The 21391-nt window shown below is 34.3% G+C and overlaps 1 protein-coding gene across 3 annotated transcripts in view; it reads right to left on the reverse strand.

Annotated features, from left to right (window-relative positions):
• The window catches only part of Homer1 (homer scaffold protein 1), a 141092-nt gene that overhangs the window by 23761 nt on the left and 95940 nt on the right, over window positions 1–21391 (reverse strand). For all 3 annotated transcript variants that reach the window (XM_048800189.1, XM_015497837.2, XM_048800188.1), the window contains exons 6-8: window positions 5854–6010; window positions 1224–1334; window positions 487–567 (exon numbers count right to left, since the gene is read on the reverse strand). In XM_048800189.1, the coding sequence (XP_048656146.1) occupies window positions 487–567; window positions 1224–1334; window positions 5854–6010 (349 nt within the window). The remainder of the gene's footprint in view (window positions 1–486; window positions 568–1223; window positions 1335–5853; window positions 6011–21391) is intronic.

A 21391-nucleotide genomic window follows, 5' to 3' on the forward strand; every position in this document is an offset into this window, starting at 1 on the left:
TCCTTACTGTGTCTGACTACCACAGATATACTTTATATATATGTATGTAAATCTGAATCAGGAAGCATATTATTTATGCAGGAAAATTGAAATAAAATTAATTAAAAGAGAAAAAAGAACCCAACTTGTGTTCCTTTAGGGCACAATTATTGTTGTTATCCACAAATCATTAATTCAGTGTAAACAGAATAGGCGGAGTTCCCAAAATGAATAAAATCCATTCAACAATCTTTAAAAAAAAAAAAATCACAGTAATCTTCAATATTAAAAGTAAAAATTTCGAACAACTTACTATGAACATTTATAACTTGATAATGTTATCAAGTAATTTTTGAAAAATCAAAAATTGGTATGAATCAGAAGTCCTGGAAAAGAAAAATGATTGAAATCTACAAACTGAAGTCTTGGGGAAAAAGTCATTACTATGTGAAAGAATGGCTGGTGCCCTCTATGTGGAAAAAAATTAAAATTTTTATTGTAGCTCACCTGTAGTTTCTGAGTCAGAGAGTCCCTCTGTTCTTGTAGTTCTCTGGCATTATCAATTTCTTGTTTTAATCTTTCTATTTCCTAGAAAAGGCAGAATAATGTCTTCAACAACATTTAAACTATCAAGGAAAGGAAGATCCTTATTTTTCCCCAAAATTATCATCTCAGTTCTTAGAAAACAATAATTTAAAAAGCATTCCTTTTTACTGACTTTCTTTAGAGGGAGAATTAATCTTTATATTTATGTTGTCTAGAACAATATGATCTTAAGCAACAAGTCTGATTTGATAGCTTTGGTACAGTAACGCTTAGAAATAACAATCTGCCCATTGTAAAGTTGTTTTTAGCTTTGAGTTTTAATTCTTTCCTAGAAAATTAAAGCTTTTGATAAAAACCCAGAGAAAGCAATAGCTTTTAAAAATTTATTTAATCTCTAATAGGTTTCAGTTGATTGTATGAATATAATGCTCATACAGAGGGCCAATAGGCCCTCAGGGTGTCTCATCATAGTTCAATACACTTTATAATAACAACATAAAAAAAATAATAACAACATAAAGAAGAATGGGAGAAAATGATCAAGATTCATTCATAATGCTCAAGAAAAATTTCATCCTGAGGAAAAAACATCCACAACCTTACTTTAGTCCATAAAACGTCTTTAAATTTGATACAGACTCTAATATTTAGAACACACATGTTAGCTGGGTTACAGTTGAGTGAAAGGTGGCAAATACCTCTTCCTTTACTTTCAATGTCTCTTCGAGTTCTTGTATTGTCTGGTTTAATTCTGTCTTATGGGTATGCACTGCATTTGCTTGGCTACTAACACATTCAAGCTCAGTCACCTAAAATTAAATGAGAACACAGGTTAAATTGACAATTTCAAATGATTTCTTGCTAAAACACAGTAAATCTGTGAAAAGTGAACATAATGAATTTTGGAACAATATATGAAAACTAATTTTGAGAACTATTAAGATACTTAGCATACAATAAATAGATTCTTTTTAAAAAATATTTATTTTTTAGTTGTATTTGGACATAATACCTTTATTTTATTTATTTATTTTTATGTGGTGCTGAGGATCAAATCCAGGGCCTCCCATGTACTAGGCGAATGCTCTACCGCTGAGTCACAACCCCAGCCCCCAATGAATAGATTCTTTAAAGATAAGTTTAGGATAAGACAAAAAAAGAATAAAGAAAACAATTATTTATGTGCTTGGCTATATACAGGTTAGAAAAACTTAGGTGATTTCTGACAATAGACAATCCTCATAATCAAAGTCTTCTTTAAAAATTTCTTCTGAAAAAAATGAAATCATGGCATTTGCCAGTAAATTGATAAAACTGGAGACTAACATGCTAAGTGAAATAAGCCAGTCCCCAAAAACCAAAGGCCCAATGTTCTCTCTAGTATGTGGATGCTGACTCACAATGGGAGGGGAGGGGAGGGGAGGGGAGGGGTTCACTGGATTGGATAGGGCAGAGTAGGGGAAAGAGATGGAAATGGGAAAGACAGTAGAAAGAATTGGACATAACTTTCCTATATTCATATATGAATACATGACCAGTGTAACTCCACATCATGTACAACCACAAAAATGGGAATTCATACTCTCTCTATATGTGTGTGTGTGATATGTCAAAATACATTCTACTGTCATGTATAACTCAAAAGAACAAATAAAATTTAAAAAAATTCTTATGAAAACATATTCAAGATCAATTATGGCCATATGCCCTACATCTGTAGCCTTCAAATTAAATATGGGTTCTGAAAACTGCCCTTACAGAAGTGAGAATTTTTTTCAGATACATTTCTAAAATGTCAGAGAATCTAAAAGAAAGGATATGCTTAAGTTACAACTTAAATCAAGCAATGCAGGAATGACTTCACGTCAATAGTGTCTATTATGGGAAAGAACAGTTCTTTAGTCAATCAGAATTTACTGAAAGCCTAAAGAGCAATATAATTTTTAATGAGCATTGATATTTTTTAAGAGAACAGAAAAGGGCAATGTTCTTAACAGTCACACCATCTAAAATGGTCAATATAAACAGAAATCAATGGAAATGTAATTATACACAAACACAGGCATGCATGCACACATTTCCTATTACAGCTCTTTATACACATCAGGTTCTCAAATATCTTTGTTAACTGTAATACAATAAATTGTATATTATTAAGGAAACAGTAAATATCTCTCTCCCTTGAATTTCCAAATAGCTAATTACTCTTTACATTTTGTTATTCTACTTCTCAGATCACTTTCTTCCTTTCTATTCATGTATGGATATCCTTACAGAGACCCTTTTCACTTAAGGCCTGAACCAAAGCACTGGCCCAATGGATTGAATTATAACCTTTGCCTATTTTTACCTATTCTGTAACTGTTAACAGATTCATCTTTCATTGTGTGACTCCCTCATTCAAAGAGTTTCGTCTCTTTTTTATAAAATCAAATCTAAATTCTCATGTACTCTATAAACTGGTCCCAACCTATCTAACCATCTACTTTGGCCAAAGTGCATACTCCCAACTAAAAGCACACAAGTCAGCTTGTCCTGACAACAAACCATGTTCACACCCATCTTGATGACTTAACTAGAATGTCCTCTTACTTGTGAAAAACATTCTAACTTGATCTTCTTGCCTCAGCATCCCAAACCATTGGGATTACAGGTATGCACCACAGCATCTGGCCACATTCTGACTTCACCAGTCAATTTTCAACTCAACACATATTCTCCAGAAAGCCAATTCTACCTGCCCAATCCTTCAAAGCTCTCCTGTCCTCTGGTTCACAAAATAGAGCATCTGTTCACAAACCATAAAAATTATTTCCTTACTGTTTAATATATATTAGTTTCTCTCTGATTAGATAATAAATTCCTTAAGTGGAATTCCAGTACTGATCACAGAATAGGTTTTATTGGAATAACTTTCCCATAGATAACAATGATAAACTATAGGCAAAATGTAAAAATCAACTGTTTTGAGGGCCCCAGTGAGTAGCCAAATTGGGCAAATGACTGAAAGAAACCAGTAATTTTGGGTAAATTACACATTTACACATCTATCTTTTTGCTTGAAGGTACTCGCCCATCTGGCTGTGTTCCTTGGATGAACTCAAGCAGAAAACTGTACCCTAATTTCCTTGGGAAGAATAAACATTTGGAGATCCCTTAGAATAGTGGAAACAGCTAGAAATTGAGGGAATTTAATGATAGAAAAACCCAAATAAACAAAAAGCCTTTCAACAAGTCTTTAGCTGACCCCACAATTGAACATGCACAGGTGAGAATCCAAGGAGGTCAGGACAGTGAGAAAATAGCTGGGAGGCTAAAAGAAATATACTGTGGTGGTATTTGCCACAGTAAAGATAGCCTGAAATTCTAATCCTGTTAAATTAAAGGGCCCTATAAATACTTTAAGCTTTTCCAGTGAAACCTTAGAAGGATTATGTGGTAGAGAAAAAAAAAAATCCTTAGGACTAATTCATTTACCTTTGGATTAGGGAGGAAGTGACGTAAACCAACACTGGGTAAGTCCACTATTCTATAACTTCAAGTTAACCCACAGGTAATTTAACTGCCTGGTGATATAAAAATATCAATGCTCTTCAAAGGAAAATAACAGAATCTATTATCTCTGCAATACTTCATGTATACTGTCCAATATAACTAAAAATGACTATGTATGTTAAAAAATAGGGAGATGCAACCTATAGTCAAAGACAAAAATCTGACTGGATAAAACCTGATATCATTTGTTGCCAGTATACCTGCAGTTAAAAAAAAAAAATCACTAAAAAAAGGTACTTAGGCTGCTAGGATACTATACTTGATGGAAATTCATATCTAAAGAAAGGAAAGAACATCATTGGAAATTATAAATACATGGGTAAATAAAAAGATTATTTCTCTTCTTAAATTCTTTAATAGTCAATTGACAAAATCGAAAAAACTTTAAGGGCAGGGACTACACAATAAGGAGACAATAAATATTTATTGCCTATAACCTAATTGTTATAAGTTAGTTTTTTATTGTGTCAAAAAACATACTAGGGCTGGGTTGTGGCTTAGCGGTAGAGTACTTGCCTAGCATGTGTGAGGCTCTGGGTTCAATCCTCAGCACCACATAAAAATAAATAAATAAAATAAAGGTATTGTGTCCAACTACAACTAAATATATATATTTATGCATACCAAAATTTATCATCTTAATAATTTTAAAGTGTATAGTTCAGTAGTGTTTTAAGAATATTCACATTGCTATAAAACAGATCTCTAGAACTTTTACATCTTGTAAATCTAAAGTATATACCCATTAAATATCTTCCCTTTCTACATCCTTGCTCATAAGTTTATGTTTATACATAGGAAAGGACGACATCTACTCAGGTTTCTAATTCTCTCTCCTTGTCTCTATTCCATTTCTTCTTATTTCCTTGTTATTTTAGTCCTGTAGACTCCTTACATTGTACTACTACTAAGCTCATTCCATATTGTCTATGGAGTTTGCATATATGGCACCCTTTTAAAAAACAGAAAATAGTGCCATTTGTTTCTTGTTGAGAATATATGCATTTCTATGCCTTGAATACAAAAATTCTTTATGAGTAATTGTTTGGATTTCAAATATTAATGATATTGAGATTTCTGATTTTCTTTTTCTGCCTCAAGTCTCTAACATGACCAGTTTTTATGAAGAATTATCTACCTATATTTTTCAAATTGTTCTTTCTTGAAAAACAACAATAAAAAGAAAACAACAAAAGTAGTTCATTGATCCATTGCGACTCACTGAGTGAAACTACATGTCACTTAAGTATCTCAATTAATTTTCATAGGAATTGTAATAGATATGTTTTTTACTATTGTTTGGGGATAGGTCTTTTTATGTTATCCAGGCTGGATTTAAAGTCCTGGGTGAGCCTCCTCCTTAGACTATAGTTATATACCACTATGCCCAACTAAAATATATATTTGACTTGGTGCAACTACATGCCAATTAGATATCTTAATTAACCTTCACATGAATTATAGAGTATCATCCCTATTTTACTAATAAAAATACTGAGCTAATAGAAAAAAATCACTTACCAAAAGTCACATAGCAAAACTGCAATTTGCAATCAGTTCATATGACTTCCAAACTTGGATAATCTTCATTCTCATTAAACTATGGAAAGTATTTTTTAAACCAAACAAACCTACAAAATACAACCCATGTATGTTCTGACAATGAATGAATATCCACAGAAGATGTCCCTATGCTGAATCTACACGCACATTTCCTCTGATCAAGGACACCTGTTATTTCTAAATCCCTATGGACAGCAGCCCTGAACTTACTCGCTTGTGCAGACGTTCTGCTTCCTCTTGATATGCAGCAAGTTGCTGTTTCCATTGTTTCACATTGGCAGTGGACTCCAACAGGGCTGCAGTGAGTTTGGCATTATTTCCTTTGAGTGTAGCCAGTTCAGCCTCCCAGTGTTTGCTGATTGCTGAACTAAAATAAAAGCAAAATTCTGTTACACTTCATATTGTTTCTGAAGGGACAGCATTTGGCTTAGAGTTTAAATAATGTTTGCAAAGACAATCCTAAAACAATAAAAACACAAGTACTTCACTGACACATTTCTAATGAAGAAAACTTTACAAATGAAGAAATATAAAACATACCAATGCACTGGGCATAACATGGACTACATTCCCTTCATTATAACAGATGCAGTATCTACCCCATTCATCTATGAGGAATATCCAAATACTTATTTCCAAAAATAAATAAACAAACTTAAAAACAAAATCTAATGATGTTCTATGTTTTTAAAGAGCCTCAAAGCCTGAAGTATAATTTCATTTGTTAATTAAACATATGAGGATGCTTAAATGCCAATAAAGTTTAGGGTATGCAAGGTACTATTTCTTATGAAATTGTTAAAGATTTGATTGATATCCTTTTGGAATTTTAAAATATCAAAATAAAAATGTATTGCAATAAAATGATTTCATATGATAAACTAGACCTAGTATTGATTCTAATGACTAGATTTCTGATATAATTCCACAGTTACATATAGAACACAAAAGCAATTCCCAGCTGTATGCAGAGGTATATGTCTGTAATTCCAATAACTCAGCAGGCTAAGGCAGGAGAATCACAAATTCGAGGCCAGACTCAGCAACTTAGCAAGACCCTGTTGTTAAAACCCAATCAATTTTAATATCCAGGATATACAAAGAGCTTAAAAAGCTTAACACCAAAAAACAAACAAACAAACAAACAAAAAAACTAATAACCCAATCAATTTTGAAAAATAAAAAAGGATTGGGGATGTGACTCAGCGGTGGAGTACTCTGGGTTCAAGCCCCAGTATCACCAAGGTGTGTGTGGGGGAACCTAAACAATTCCTTTTCTTTATTTAATAGTCTACTTGATAAGTTACCTAGAGTTAAATATCTCAACCAAGACCATTTCCTATTACAAAGAAAATCCTATTAGTTGGGAAGACTCCTCTCTTGATAATTCCTTTCTTAACTTTCCAATGATGAAAGAACTGCCTCATTTGATAGAAGTTTGCTTCCTTTTCTCATTATTGAAGAGTTTATTTCTGTTGTAAAATTCGATTAACCTCATCCCATTAAATAATTGTTGACACAGCTTTCTTTAATCACTATTTTTGTGTTTGAGAAGTCATTTTCATCATGGGTATATTTTGATGGACTAATATAGGAACTTTAATATGTATTATACAACAACAACAACAACAAAAAAATAAAGCAGCTTCCATCATCAAGATTTCTAAAGCTTATCACCAGTTTTAAGAAATATCAGCATCACCCTATCTTTCACCCTGCAGAAAACTCAACTCAAAGTGGATCAAAGACCTAGAAACTAGACCAGAAACCCTGCATATATGAGAAGAAAATGTAGGCCCAACACTCTAACATATTGGCTCAGGAACTGACTTCCTTAACAAGACTTCTAAGCACAAGAAGTAAAATTAAAAATCAATAAGTGGAATCACATCAAATTAAAAATCTTCCTCACAGTAAAGGAAATAATCAAGAGTGTAAATGGAGAACCTACAGAATGGGAAAAAAATCTTTGCCACTAGCTTCTCAGATAGGGCACTAATATCCAGGACATATAAAGAGTTTAAAAACTTAACATCAAAAAAACTAATAACCCAATCAATAAATGGGCAAAGGAACTTAACAGACACTTCTCAAACAAAACAAAAACAAAAACAAATGGTCAACAAATATATGAAAAAATGTTCAACATCTCTAGCAATTAGAGAAATACAAATTAAAACTACACTGATATTTCATCTCACTCCAGGCAGAATGGCAATTATCAAGAATACAACTGATAATATTCTTGTTATTCATTGAAGTAACAAAGAGGGTTGGTGAGGATGTGGGGAAAGGGTACACTCATAAGTTGCTGGTGGGACTACAAATTAGTACAACTACCCTGAAAAGTGGTATGAAGATTCCTCAAAAATCTAGGAATGGAACCACCACATGACCCAGTTATGATACTCCTAGTATATAAAGAAAGGATTTAAAATCAGCATACTAGTAACAAGGATGGTGGAATGTAATGGACATCATTATATAAAGTACATATATGAAAACTTGAATTGGGTGTCAACATACTTTACATATACAAACAGAAATACAAAAAGTGAGGTATTTACTTGTATTAAGAATTGTAATGCAAAGAAAAAAAAATACGTTACCTTAGATTAGGTAGAAGGAAGTGAAAGGAGGGGAAGGCAGGGGATGTGGGGATAAGAAAAATAGCAAAATGAAACAGACATTATTACTGTATGTATGTATGTGACTGTATGACCAATGTGATTCTATAATATGTATACTCAGAAAAATGAGAAATTATATCCCATCTATGTATCAAAGTATATAAGTGCATTCTACTGTCATGTATAACTAATTAAAACAAATTTTAAAAAATCAGCATACTATAGTGATGCAATCACTCATCAAAACTCTTCAAAAACTGGGGCTGGGATTGTGGCTCAGTGGCAGAGCACTTGCCTTGCATGTGTGAGGCACTGGGTTTGCTTCTCAGCACCACATTAAAAAAAATAAATAAAATAACGGTATTATGTCCATCTACAAAAAAAAAATTAAAAAACTCTTCAAAAACTGTAATGCAAATAAAAGAAAAGTAAGATTGAAGAACAGAAAGGAGGAAATTGAGAATAAATAACAAATTTAATGTGGGATCCTGGATAGGTTCCTAGACCAGAGAAAGGACACTGGTGAAGACTGAGGTTTAGTTAGTAGTATTGCATCAATGCTAATTTCCTGAGTTTGACAATTACATTACGGTCATGTAAAATGTTAGCATTAAGGAAAGCTAGATGAAGGGTATATGAGGACTCTGCAGAGTTTTTCTCTAAAGTTAGTTCAAAATAAAGTTAAAAATGTTCTTAAAGTTTACAATGTGAGACAATCTCCTCAAAACATGAACAGAATAAAACAATAAACTTAGCTGCTAACATAAAAACCCATTTCTGTCTTCAAAAAGAAAACACTTCCCATTATTCCTCTGTGGAATGATTTAGCATGTATCTATTTATTTGCTCTATATGAATTACAGATTTTTTCCCCTAAAAAACCACCTGCCAGTTTTTCCCTTATTTATGTGTTATTTAAATGGACTCTTCAATCTGACAGTTGAAATCTTATTGAACTAATTTAAACACTTGCTACATGCAAATATCAAACTTCTTTAAAAATTAAAAAGAAAAAATTACATGACTTATTTCTAAAATCCATGACAAAATTACATAATTACATGAAGTAAGATAGATCACCACATGTCTATAGCAGGAGAAAGAACAAAAATGAGGGTGTTTTAATATTTTATTCTCTAGATTTTATTTTATGGTTTATAGTAGTAAAATCCATTAAGTATTTATGAAAGTCTTGTAAAAAAATATTCCAATAATTGTCTGTGTGACCTTAGACTCATCTCTCAATCACTTTGATTCTCAATTATTCATGTCAAATAAATTAGTCAAAATCGGCATTTTCCTCAATTTTAGCTACTAGCTACATATGGCCATTTAAATTTAAATTACTCAAAATTAAATGAAGTTAAAATTTGGCTTCTCAGTTTCCCTTGGCACAGTAGCCATACATGATTAGTGGATAGATAATAGACAGCAAAGATACAGAACATGTGATCATGACAGAAAATTCTACTGGTCAGTATTATCAAAAATATCTTTACATCTTTGCCTAATTTTTCAATTTTCTATGTTATGGATTGAACTGTATCTTCTCCCAGATTTATACGTCCTAAGCTCCAGAACCTCTCCATATGACTGTTGGGGAGATAGGGTCTTTAAAATGATTAATCATGGTTAAATGCGATCATTAGGGTAGGCTTAATCCAGTAAAACTGTTGTCCCTAGAAGATTAGCCAGGAGCAGAGACACATGCCTGTAATCCCAGTGGCCCAGGAGGCTGAGGCAGGAGCATTGCAAGTTCAAAGACAGCCTCAGCAATTTAGCAAGGCTCCAAGCAACTCACTGAGACCCTGTCTCTAAATAATATACAAGAAAGGGTGGGAATGTGGATCAGTGGTTAAGTGCCCCTGGATTCAATCGCTGGTAAATCCCCCACCCCCAAAAAGAGAGAAGAGATTAGGACATAGATACATATAATGGAAGATTAGCCTTTTGCAAATCAAGAAAAGAGGCTGCAGAAGAAATAATCTCACTAACCTCTTGATCTCTGAACTTCTAGCCTTCAGAACTGTGAGAAAATAAATTCCTGTTGTTTAAACCCTCAATCTGTGGTATCTGTTAGGACGACCTAAGCAAACTAATACATATAATAATATTTTTAAACTCCATACTGTATAGCCCATTAATTTGCTCCATCTTCTTGGACCAAAGCATATGGATTACATGTCCTGTTCTAGTCAAGCTGGCTCTTCTGTCACAGTCTCTTCTTCCTAGATTCTCCTTTTACTTACTATGACTTTTTGTCTAGAATTTTCTATATCCAGAATGTCTATAAGACTGCATTTTTCTTTTTAGTCAATTCAGTTCTTCAACAAAAATTTTCCAGTTCTACTAACTATCCTTCTACTTTCCAGCAGTCTAGGGCTTGCCAATGTGTGCAGAATTAGCTGATAAACTAACTAAATGAAAAAGTAAAAGGGGCACGCCTGTAATCCCAGTGGCTTGGAAGGCTGAGGCAGGAAGATTGTGAGTTTAAAGCCAGCTTCAGCAACTTGGTGAGGCCTAAGCAACTTAACAAGACCCTGTCTCTAAATAACAATATAAAAAAGGGCTGGGGATGTGGTTAAGGGATTACACGCCCCTGGGTTCAATCCCTGGTACCAAAAAAAAAAGAAAGAAAGAAAGTATGTATATAATGAGTACAAAACCAAACTAAGATTAAATCAATTAATAATGAGGAATAGTACATTTTGTAACATTTCTGTAACACAAATCTTAAATATGTTAGATCTCACATTAGGGATGGGATTTCACACTAGTCTTGAGTAGTACAATCCATAGGCAATTTTAAAATTTCCATTCTAAATCAATCCTGCATGTTTGTAAGGTAACATGGATTTCATGTATAAAACACACTATCTCTGGGAATAGATTACAATGAACCTGTTCAAGAAAAGGTTAGTATTCTGATCAATATTTCCTTTTTTGTGGTCACTTAAAAATTAATAATAACTGATTGGCAAGAACACTGTTTTTGCACAATCCTGAGGATGAAGCCCAGGGCCTTGTACATGTGAAGACATGCATTTTACCAATGAGCTATACCTTCCAGTTCAAGAATTTTTAAGAAATATTTATATTTTTAGTTGTAGTTTGACACAATACCTTTATTTAATTTATTTATTTTTATGTAGTGCTGAAGATCGAATCCAGGGTCTCGTGTGTAGTAGGCGAGCGCTCTACCACTGAGCCAAACCTCAGCCCCAGGAATATTTTTTATACAGACAATAAAAAGCAGTCAATAGGAGAAATCTAGGTAACTATAATACAAAGTTCATTATTTTAAAAGACCCGACAATCAAAAAACACATTCAAAGTAGGTTAGCACATTCTTCAAATTCATTCTTGAAAATACTGGAAAGAAGAAAGAAGCTCAAGTTTAAGGTATGTGAAAATGTAAAGTAAAATATACTATACACTAATGGTAAAATCTAGGTAAGTGTAATGATCATTTATTCTCTACTTATGTGAAGAAAGTAATTTTACAATTTCATGCTTGGAATGTTTCTTGTGAGTAAGATAGCTATCAAAAACATTTCCAGGACTCCTGGAAGCTACACACACAATGGGAGTTCACATCCTCCTGAAGACTCTTTACCACAGACTTCTACTGGGAGCTCCAGAGAAAGAATGGAGGGAAGGAGATGAGAGAGAGGATCCTGGATGAAGGGAGAGGCCATCACTGTAGAAAAGCAACAAAGCCTGGCAGGGACTCTTTTCCACGGAACACTTGTCCTTAAACCACTGGGAGAAGGTACTCCCAAATCCCTGTCACTCCCACTTCTCTGGGCACAGATAATATAACTAAGAGCAAAGAAAATAAAACTCTATAACTCTGTAAGAAACTCATAATGGCCCTGGATTCGGAGGTATCCAACCTTTGGGAAAGGGGCAGGAAATTCCTATCAAGTCCCTCAAATATATAAGGCTGAATTTACCTGCTTCTGGGAGGATCACTGAGATCCTCTTGGGCACAGACAGGGCCTCCTCAAGTTGAATGGTGGATAAAGATATTGAGAACTTCACCTTGTCCTCTACCTCAAGATGATAGCAGGCCCCCCATCTCTCCCTCTCCTCCACCCCCTCTCTCATACTGAGAATTGAACCCAGGGATGCTTTACTACTACAGTATATCCCCAACCCTTTTTACTTTGAGATAGATTTCTCGATTAGTTGCTGAAGGTCTTGTTAAAACTGCTGAGGCTGGTCTTCAAACTTGCAATCCTCCCACCTCAGCCTCCAGAGTTGCTGGGATAGGTGTGTGTCACTATGCCTGGCTCTGCAACAGCTTTCCTTTGTGGGAAGGTTAAGAGAGAGTGTAAACACAGACCTCCTTTGATGTATGAGCATATATGAAAACAATGAGGAAAAAAAACCCTTCCATCAGTTCTGTTCCAACCACAGGCAAAAAGTAATGCTAAAAGTGTTTAAGTGCTATAGATACTCATAACCACAGCAAAACCAAAATCCAAAACAAGTTCTACCCTGAGTAGAATGACTTAACCCCCATACTAACACCCAAGCAGATGAAAAGTCATAACGCCTTTGTAGGAGGAAATACAGTTGCCCTTCTATATTCACAGGTCCCACTCAACCAACCACAGATTGAATGAATATATTTGGGGTGAAAATGTATATATACTGAACAGGCTTTTTGTTATTATTTCCTAAACAATACAGAATAGGAACTACTTACATATCACACACATTGATTTAGGTGTTACAAAGTCATCTAGAAATGATTTAAAGTATACAGGAGGATGTATATAGAATATATGCAAATACTATGTCATTTTATATAAGGGACTTGAGCATCCACAGATTCTTGTATCCACAGGGGGGCCTGGAACCAATCCCCTGTGGATACTGAGGCCTACTGTACTATATACCATTACTATCCTACATACAATATTTGGCATTCAATAAAAACACTACAACATATACCAAAAAGCAAGAAAAACAAACTTTCACTACCAAGAGAGCCAGGAATCAACAGAATCATACTCAGAAATGTTGGACAGATTAAACAAGGAAGCAAAACAGCCATAGTAACCATACTTGATCACATTTTGAATTTCAACAAAGCAATGGAAACTATAACAAAGAGTCAAATGTTAGAAATAAAGAATATGGTAACAGAGATGAAGAATCCTTTGACAGTTTCAGTGAATTTGTTATAGCTGCACAAAAAGTCAATGAACTTGAAAAAATATCAACAAAAATTAATCAAACTGAAACAAAGGCATAATAAGAGGACCAAACAGCAAAGGGATAAAAAAGAATCCAAAACTTGGGGGCCAGTACCAAACTACCTAACAAATGTGTAATTGCAATACTAGAAGGAGAATAAAAGAGCAGAAAAAAAATATTTTAAGATATAAAGGCAGAAAATAATAAAAGACATCAAAATATAGATTCAAACACACACACTCACACACACACACACACAGAAACATACGAACAGATGAACAAAAATAAAAATTATTGTAGGCTTCTCATCACAAATTAGGCAATCCAGGTCGTGACAGTGCTGAAAGAAAACACTTCTCAAACCAGAAGTCTACACACAGGGAAAATATTGTTCAAAATGAAGGCAAAATACAGTTTTTGAGACAAACTAGAGGTTAGAGAATTCATTACCAGCATAAACACAATATATAATAGAGAAAGTTCTTCAGATGAAAGAATATGATACCAGACAGAAACATGGATCTACACATAGAAATTAAAATATCTGAAAATCAAATCTCAATCCATATCATATCCTATACAAAATTAAATAAAACTATAAAACTTCTATAAAATTTCCAGTAGAAAATGTTTGTGAATTTGAGTTAAGCAAAGATTTTTCAGGTACAACAACAAAAGCAAGGCCAATTAAAACTTTTAACAAAAGGGACTTCATAAATTAAAAACTTGTCTTTGAAAGACATTACTAAAAATGAAGTGAAGATGGGCATGGTAGCACATAATCAATCCCAGCATCGTGGAAGGCTGAGGCAGGAGGATTCCAAGTTTGAGGCCAGCCTTAGCAATACAGTAAGACCCTGTCTCAAAGTAAAACATACATACATACATACATACATACATAAATAAAGGGTTGGGAATGTAGATCAGTGGTAAAGCACCTCTGGGTGAAGACCCCACTAAAGGCCGAATAGGGAGTAGATATCCTGGAATGTAAAGATAGTTCAACACAAAAATCAATACAATATATCACATTAAGAGAATAAAAGGAGGGAAAAAAACACATTATCATTGAAAAAGTATTTGACAAAAATCCACATACTCCCACGGTAAAAATACTCAATAAATTAGGTATAGAAGGAAACTATTGAAACATAATAAAAACCATATATGAGGGTTGGAGTTGTGGCTCAGTGGTAGAACACTTGCCTCACATATGTGAGGCATTGGGTTCAATTCTCAGCACCACATATAAATATGAACAAAATAAAGGTCCAACAACAACTAAGAAATTAAAAAAAAAAAACAAATATGAAAATCCCACAGCTGACATCAGATTCAGTAACAAAAGCTTTTCTTCTAATATTGGGAAGGGTGGTTACCATGGTGGGGAAGGGGAGGATGGGGAGTTCTTTATTTTTAATATTTATCTTTTAGTTGTAGTTAGATACAATATCTTTAAATTAACTTATTTATTTTTGTGTGTGGTACTGAGGATCGAACCTAGGGCCTCGCCCATGCTAGGCAAGCATTCTACTGCTGAACCACAACCCCAGCCTGGGGAGTTCTCTTTAATGGGTATTCTATTGTGGTTTTGCAAAATGAAAAAAGTTCTAGAGATTTGTCCCCTGACAATATGTACTGCATACTACTGAACTATATACTTAAAAATAGTTAGGTGGAAAATTCTATGTATATTTTGCCACAAGTAAAAAATAAAATAAATAAAACAGGGCTACACACTGTATGATTTCATTTATTGAGATTATGTAAAAGGTAAAACTGCCAGATATGGTGGCACACATAGTGACTCGGGAAGCTGAGGCAGGAGGATCACAAGTATGAGGCCAGTCTCAGCAACTTAGCAAGACACCCAGCAAGAAAAAGAAATTAGGAAAACCACTGCATTCATAATAGCCTCAAAAAAAAAAAAAAAAAAACTTATTAGGAATCAATCTAACAAAAGAGGTAAAAGACCTCTACAATGAAAATTACAGAACACTAAAAAAAAAAAAAAAAGAAAAGAAATAGAGGACGATCTTAGAAGATGGAAAGACCTTTTGTGTACTTGGATAGGCAGAATTAATATTATCAAAATGGCCAAGTCACCAAAAGCACTATACAGGTGCAATGCTATTCCCATCAAAATTCCAATGACAGGGGCTGGGGTTGTGACTCAGAGGTAGAGCGCTTGCCTAGCATGTGCGAGGCCCTGGGTTCAATCCTCAGCACTACATAAAAATAAATAAATAAAATAAAGGTATTGTGTCTACACAATACAACTAAACTAAAAATACTACAACTAAAAAATAAATATTTTTTTAAAATTCCAATGACAGTCTTCATATAAATAGAAAAAGCAGTCATAAAATTCATCTGGAAAAATAAAAGATCCAAAATAGCCAACGCAATTCTCAGTGAAAAAAGCAAAGCAGGAGAAATCACAATTCCAGACCTTAAATTATATTACAGAGGTATAGTAACAAAAACAACATGGTATTGGCACCAAAATAGGCAAGAAGACCAACGGTACAGAATAGAACACAGAGAAAAACCCTCACAAATCCAGTTACCTCATTCTGGATAAGGGACCAAAAAAATACACTGGAGAAAAGATAGCCTCTTCAACAAATGGCACTGGGAAAACTGGAAATCTGTATGTAGTAGAATGAAATTTAACGCCTATCTCTCATCCTGCACAAAACTCAAAGTGCATCAAAGACCTAAAAATCAGACTACAAATGCTGCACATACTAGAATAAAATGTAGGCCCAACACTCCAATGTATCGACTAAGGAACTGACTTCCTTCACAAGACTCCTAAAGTGTAATTAAGTAAAAATCAATAATCAATAAATGGGATGGCATCAAACTAAAAAGCTTCTTCATAGCAAAGGAAATAATAAGAAAGTCAAAGAGAGAGCTTACACAATCAGAGACAATCTTTGCCACCTGTACCTCAGAGCATTAATTTCCAGGATATATAAGGAACTCAGAAAACTTAACACCAAAAAAATTAATAACTCAATCAATAAATGGGCAAAGGAATTAAACAGATATTTCTCAGAAAAAAAACCATATAAATGGTCAACAAATATATGAAAGAGATGTTCAACATTCATAGCAATTAGACAAATGCAAACTAAAACTACACTGAGATTCATCTTACTCCAGGCAGAATGGCAATTATCAAGAATACAAGTAACAATAAATGCTGGTGAGGATGTTGGAGAAAAGGTCCAAGCATATGTTGCTGGTGGGACTGCAAACCACTCTGGAAAGCAGTATGGAGATCCCTCAAAAAATTAGGAATGGAACCACCATTTGACCCACTCCTTGGTTTATATCCAAGGATTTTAAATCAGCATACTATACTGACACAGCCAAATTAATGTTTATAGCAGCTCAATTCACAATAGTTAAGCTATGGAACCAACCCAGGTATCCTTCAACAAATGAATGGATAGAGAAATTATGGTGTATACACACACACACACACACACACACACACACACACACACACATACATGCAATGGAGTATTATTCAGTCATAAAAAATAATGACTTCATAACATTTGCAAGTAAATACTGAACCCGGAGACTAACATGCTAAGTGAAATAAGCCAGTCCCCCAAAACCAAAGTCAAATGTTTTCACTGATATGTAGAAGCTAACCTCAATAGGAAGGGAGAGGCAAAGAATAGATATTCAGTAGATTAGACAAAGGGGAATGAAGGGAAGGGAAGAGAGATTGGAAAGGTAAAGACAGTGGAATGAATCTGAAATAATTTTCCTGTTAAACTTAGATGAATACACCATAGTAAATCCCACCAGTATATACGTCCATAAGAATGGAGTCCTAACTAGAATAAGATATATTCCATGCTTGTACAATTATACCAAAATGAATTCTACTGTCATGTGTAACTAAAAAGAATCAATAAAAAAGCACAACTCCAAGAAAAATAATAATTAAATCTAAAAGAAAGAGACCCTTAGTAACTTAGTGAGACTTTATTTCACAATTTAAAAAAATGGGGGAGGGATGTAACTCAGTGATAAAGTTCCCCTAGGTTCAATGCTCAGTACCATAGATAGATAGAAAGTAAAAACCACAGGGACAGAAAATAGATCAGTGATTCTAATAAGCTGGGAGTAGGGAGAGGAGGTGACTACAAAAGAGCACAAGTGAATTTTTAGGATGAGAAAACTCTTCTTTACCTTGCTTTTTTGGTGTCTATACCACTGTAAAAATTTGTCAAAACTCACAAAATTATACACCAGAAAGGGTAAATGTTACTGTATATAAATTATACTTAAATTTTACAAGTTACCATACTACCAAAAGAACTAAAAAGCTTTCTCAGCACTCTTAAATGCTCTTTCTGTGGCTATAGGATTACAAATAATCAAAACTGGAAAGACAGTTCTTTGTAAGCTAGGCTGGGTAAAATGGCCTCTAAGCTCTCCATTCATGTTTGTATTTTTTGGCATGGGAAGAGACTGGGTGGACAGGAAATAGAATGGCTGTACTACATGATAAGAGTCAAAAATTAAAAGGAAGGAGGTGAGCTGCAGGCAATTAGAGATGTGATAAGAAATAGATGGAGGAAGCAGGATTAAAGAGGCAGAGATATGCATAAAGGAAGAGGACACAGACAAGGCATAATGAAAAAGTGGTTTGGGTCAGTAAGAGATTGAAGTAAAGCCATAGGAACAGAATAGAAAAACATGAGGGCATCCAGTCTTGATATACCAAAACTTATTTACTTCATTTCCATGAACATGCCTGGAGTCCACAATCCATTAAGTAATAAGATCTGACCACAGATAAGCTGTCTAATGGACTTTTACTTCTTTAAAGAGTCCAAAAGCCTGGCTGGCTGCACTTAAATGAGAAAATAAATGTTGAAGAAAACTTTTGTGTCAAATACTTTTATGCATATTGCACAAGACAACAATAAACCATAACAATCCAAGACTTAATAATCTTGAAATCAAGTACTACAGGAGTGTAGTTCAATGCTGTTTTTATGTTCCTACATTTCCTTTTACTTGATTCCAAGGTAAACAAATCATGCTCTTAAAGCTATTTTGCAATATTAATCAAACTTTACCACTTGGTAAATTCAAATCTTACAGAGTATATTTATTGCTCCTTGAATAATACATCATTTTAAAGCACAGGGTGAAATACAATATTTTTGTCAATCTCCATTTTTCTTTTCTTTTTATTTTGGTGCTGTGGATTGAACCCAGGGACGCTTAACTACTGAGCTACATCTCCAACCCTTTTTTGTATTTTATTTAGAGACAGCTTCTCACCAAGTTGCTTAGGGCCTTGCTAAATTGCTGGCTTTGAACTTATGATCCTCTTGCCTCAGCCTCCCAAGACGCTGGGATTACAGGCATACACCACTGGGCCTGGCATTTGCAGTTTTTCTTTGTAGCCTTTTCTATTTCCTTTTGCTATCAAGTATACAAATGCTCCTATAAGAAACCTTACACAATAGTAACCTAAAATGAATTCCAAAGGTTATTCTGAAAGAAGTTCTACATATGAGCTATCTCAAATGTGTGGATTATTTTCCTCTTCTGGTGCTGGGGTTCAAACCCAGGACTTTGTGCACGCGATGCAATTACTCTACCACTATCCTACACCTAGGCCCTTAGATATGTGTTTCATTCTTAGAAACACATATACACACACATGTGTTAATATTTTGCACAATAATTTTGGAAAAATTAAGTTCCTTTCTTTAATCTTTAACTTCAAGATATTATAATGTTCCCCATTAGATTGAGATTTAACATTAATTAATTTGTAAGGATTAATTCTGTACCAAAAATTTAAGATGGCATCTTACATTAGGAATACTGGAATTAAAAAAGTTGATTCTCTAGGGAATAATTTAGTTCCTTCTGTAGAGGTATAGTTTATATGTTTTGAGATGGGTCTTGCTATATTGCCCAGGTTGGTCTCAAACTGTTGAACTCAAGTGATCCTCTAGACTCAGCCTCCCAAGAAGGTGGGACTACAGGCATGTACCACCACATCTGGCTTGTAAATACAGTGTTTTTTTTTTTTTTTTTTTTGTACCAGAGCTTGAACTCAGGGGCACTTGATCACTGAGCCGCATCACCAGCCCTATTTTGTATTTTTATTTAGAGACAGGGTCTCATGAGTTGCTTAGTGCCTCACTTTTGCAGAGGCTGCCTTTGAACTCATGATCCTCCTGCGTCAGCCTCTAGAGCCACTGGGATTACAGGCTTGTGCCACCACACCCAGTTTAAATACAGTTTTGATAGTTTCACCTTACGTAAACTATTTCCAAAGAAAGATAAATTGTCTAGTTGGAGATACCAGTGATTCAGAGAGATACTAAAACACCATTATGATCTCATGTCTGAGTGCTGGAATAAGAGAAAATAATTCTTTGTTCTTGTGATTGTTCAATACAGCTTCCCTTCAAAAAAGACCAGCTGGTTTCTTTTGGTTTCAAATCTACAAGTTCAAAAAACTCCAAAAACATCACTGGAAAGTTTCCTTAAACTGGACTTTTACAATTTTCCTTCATCTAAAGTCAAATACTCTATGAGAAAATATTAAACTTTCATTAATTATATGAAACCAAGAAGAAAAATTACCTCAATAAACTATGTATAAACAGAGTGATGAGTCTAATACATCAGTAATGTACTTATTTACCCTCTGCAGTGAATCCTATATGTGAATGGTCACAGAATCTTGAAAGCTGCCTCTGTCCCCTGCCTCCAGGGCCCAGGACTCATCAGGAATCTCCAGAATGGTAACCCCTTGCATGTATGAGAATGCTAACTATGAAGAACTGAGAAAAATATTCAGACACTTTAAAAAAGGGTTTTAAAAATGGTTTGAAGTAGGCTTTTTACTCATTATGATTGTTTCAGTAGTGAGATTAAGCCTTAACTGTGAATGTGCTGCAAAAAACTGCCTTGTTTCAGGATCTGCCTGTTGGTTGTCCTTTCACTTCCCATCCCTAACTGTGAACATTGAAGCAACAGACTTAAACCTACTTGTGTACAACTTTAGGAAGTGTTTCCACATTAGAATGCTGGCTCCGGGCTAATTCCACTAAAACATTATTGATATCTTCAACAATTTAGGGTCTGGATTTTAGTTTCTTAATAAAATTGAAGTTATCTTTTTAAAGGAAAGAAATCCTTCTTAAATGAAACAATAACCTTGTTTATAAATAATACATGTTGTTAAAAGGATTTGAATGAGTAGGGATTTCAGGTCCTGCCAGGAAAATAGTGTAGCAGTCTAAGGGCATTTTCTACTAGATGTAACCAAGTCCTGACTTGCCCAAATTCTTAATAAGCTATCTCACTTAGTACGATTTTAGCATCTTATTAATTTATTCATCAAGGCACTCCTTTCAATCCACTAATAAAATGTTCATATTGTTCTGTTCTCTATACTCCTGTTGGCACCTGCTTCTAAATGCGGCCTCCTCTGACTCTTGCTCTTTTAATGAAAGCCTTGATGATTCTCCAGGTCTTTCTTTGCATCTCAGATTCCTTTCCTGCCTGACAATCCATCATCTTTGCATACAGACCGGCATGTTTAGATTAATATACAATACAAAAGCTGACGGTCATGGTTAAAGATTAAGATATATGTTTGCTGACAAAGCTTTAAAGGCAGTTCCTGTAGTGAATTGGGAATCACTTAGTTCTATTCAGGGATGCATGCTTTTTAGAACTGAAATGGAACTTAAGTAGTAAAGCTTTTAATGAATACTAGTTTAGAAGAAAATCACAGAGATAAAGAAAGAATTAGTCTTTAAAGTAACACTATCAGCAATGTTATCAATGGCATAAAAAGATGATAGGGGTTAAAAAATGTGGACATACAGTATAGTAAAAAA

This window comes from Marmota marmota, unplaced genomic scaffold (assembly GCF_001458135.2).
Source record: "Marmota marmota marmota unplaced genomic scaffold, marMar, whole genome shotgun sequence".
NCBI lineage: Eukaryota > Metazoa > Chordata > Mammalia > Rodentia > Sciuridae > Marmota > Marmota marmota.